The 1,970-nt window shown below is 43.7% G+C and overlaps 2 protein-coding genes across 2 annotated transcripts; both read left to right on the top strand.

Moving 5' to 3' along the window:
- TM35_000601320 (uncharacterized protein) lies at window positions 1–948 on the top strand (the record flags this gene model as incomplete). Its single annotated transcript, XM_029030965.1, has 1 exon — window positions 1–948. A coding segment is annotated over one exon (948 nt), but the record flags the coding sequence as incomplete, so codon positions are not given.
- Window positions 949–1,257: 309 nt separating this feature from the next.
- On the top strand, window positions 1,258–1,968 carry TM35_000601310 (uncharacterized protein; the record flags this gene model as incomplete). The annotated part of the gene is made up of 1 exon (XM_029030964.1): window positions 1,258–1,968. A coding segment is annotated over one exon (711 nt), but the record flags the coding sequence as incomplete, so codon positions are not given.
- Window positions 1,969–1,970: the final 2 nt, after the last annotated feature.

Here is a 1,970-nt window from a genome sequence, read left to right as displayed (position 1 = left end):
GTCGCCCAACTTCCTCCTAATTGCACTGATGGTCAAGCTGAAACTACTGGACGTACTTGTTCTCCTCCTGGACAACTTCCACCAGTACCACCACCACCACCACCTGCTGAACCTCATGTTCCTGGTGATCAGTCCAGTCACGGTGGGGGACAGAATAAAGTTGAAGGTGGCGGTTCTTCATCACGTCTTGAGGCTAATCGTGATACCCATAGCGGGAGAGAGGAGTTGGGCCCTCAGGAACGTGAAGGACATGACTCTCCAGATAAAAGACAGGAGAAAGGGAGTCTAAACGCAGGACAGAAAACAGAAACGAACCTGGAGCATCCGTCAAAAGAAGAGGGTCCAGAGAATTCAAGGAGAGCTACAACATCCTCAACACATGAAGTGGGAAGTACAGGGACTACTAACAATAACGAGGATCAACAAGCAGAAGGAAATCATATTCAGCCTTCTTCACAGACTTCTGATGCATCTGTTACAGATTCACCGAATTCTCAGATCGCCCAAAGCGATACAACGGAACAACCTCAATCTTCTGGCAACACACAAAATACTCAAGCTCAAAATGCTCAGACTGAGAATGCTAATGCTGCTGCGAACCATGCAGAGGTTGAATCACCAAAGGACACTTCCAATACAACCAGTAATGAGACTTCAACTACACCCACTACAACTACAACACTTCCACCTGAACTCACAAACAACAAGAAGGGTGATGCAGACAGCAGCAGCANATTATTATTGCTACTCCATTGTGTGTGTGTGTCTGTTCTTGGAGACTCTCTCTCTGTGTCTGCCTGGGCTTGCACTGTAATGATGATGATGATGATGATGATGATGAACTGCTTTTTTGTACTGAAAAGTAATGAAATAATAATAATAATAATAACAGATGAATTTATATTTATAATTGCGTATATATACACACATATAGACTTACACCCATAGTAAGTGTATTTCTGTGTTTTTACTGGATAAATTGGGATAATGATTAATATATTTCTGTTTTTTGCTAATGGTTTGCTGAGTCGTTGTGTATTGTGCCCTGTATCGTATGACGATTGGCGTTTTTTGTTTTTTCGTTTTCTTACTGAATTTATTTTGGTGATATGTTTTCTGTAACTGGTTTGGTTTTTTATTTTTACATTATTGTGTTTTTTTTTTGTGTTACTGTGTTTGATTACGTTTTTTTTATCTCTCATATTGTTTTTCTATTATTTAGTCCATTGCTTTTAAGCGAAACCCACTACTACTATTATGACTATGAAGGAAATGATGCGTCACGTGCTGTGTGTACTGGTTCTCATGTTGTGCTGCGCCTATGGATGTGTGCGGGCTGATCCACAAAAACCTAAACCTCAACCTTCCACTGAGGATCAAGCAGCTGGGTATGGTGTTGGTAACAGTGGTACTGCGCCCGCTTCTGGTGCTGTTCCTGGTGGTCTTGGTCCTGGTACTGGTTCTCAAACTCCTTCAAATACGTCTCGCCTCGGTACTGGGATTCCTGGTGTAGGTGTTGGAGACCCCATGAAAGGTATCGCGTCTCACCATGTTACGGTTGATACTCCGACTGATTGTACTTCCACTGGCACTAAGGATGTAGGGGGTAAGGCTATTCCATGTGTTCCACCTTTTCCTGGTACAACCACGACAGCGACCAGTACAACTGAGACCGTTGCTGGTGCTCTGGCAAGTAGTGCGAGTCGTGACGGTGGTGTTCAACCACAGCAACCACTGCCTCACACTGGTATTAATTCCCCGCTGACGCCTAGCACAGAATCAAAACTTCCCTGTGGTGGAAATGTTTCCTCTGGAACCGGTGTTGGTCCACTTAATGAAAACACTCAGTGCACAGCTGGTGTTCCTGGCGCTGTTGTTTCAAATGGTGATGGTAAGTCTAGCTCACATAGTGGTACCAACGTTACCCACTTAGAGAATGAAGCACTTCATTCTGACCGTGAAGATAATCT

Source organism: Trypanosoma theileri (genome assembly GCF_002087225.1).
Source record: "Trypanosoma theileri isolate Edinburgh chromosome Unknown TM35_Tth_60_V1, whole genome shotgun sequence".
Classification (NCBI taxonomy): Eukaryota; Euglenozoa; class Kinetoplastea; order Trypanosomatida; family Trypanosomatidae; genus Trypanosoma; species Trypanosoma theileri.
The sequence above is the reverse complement of the archived record's forward strand: the minus strand, read 5'-3'. Positions and strand labels throughout refer to the sequence as shown.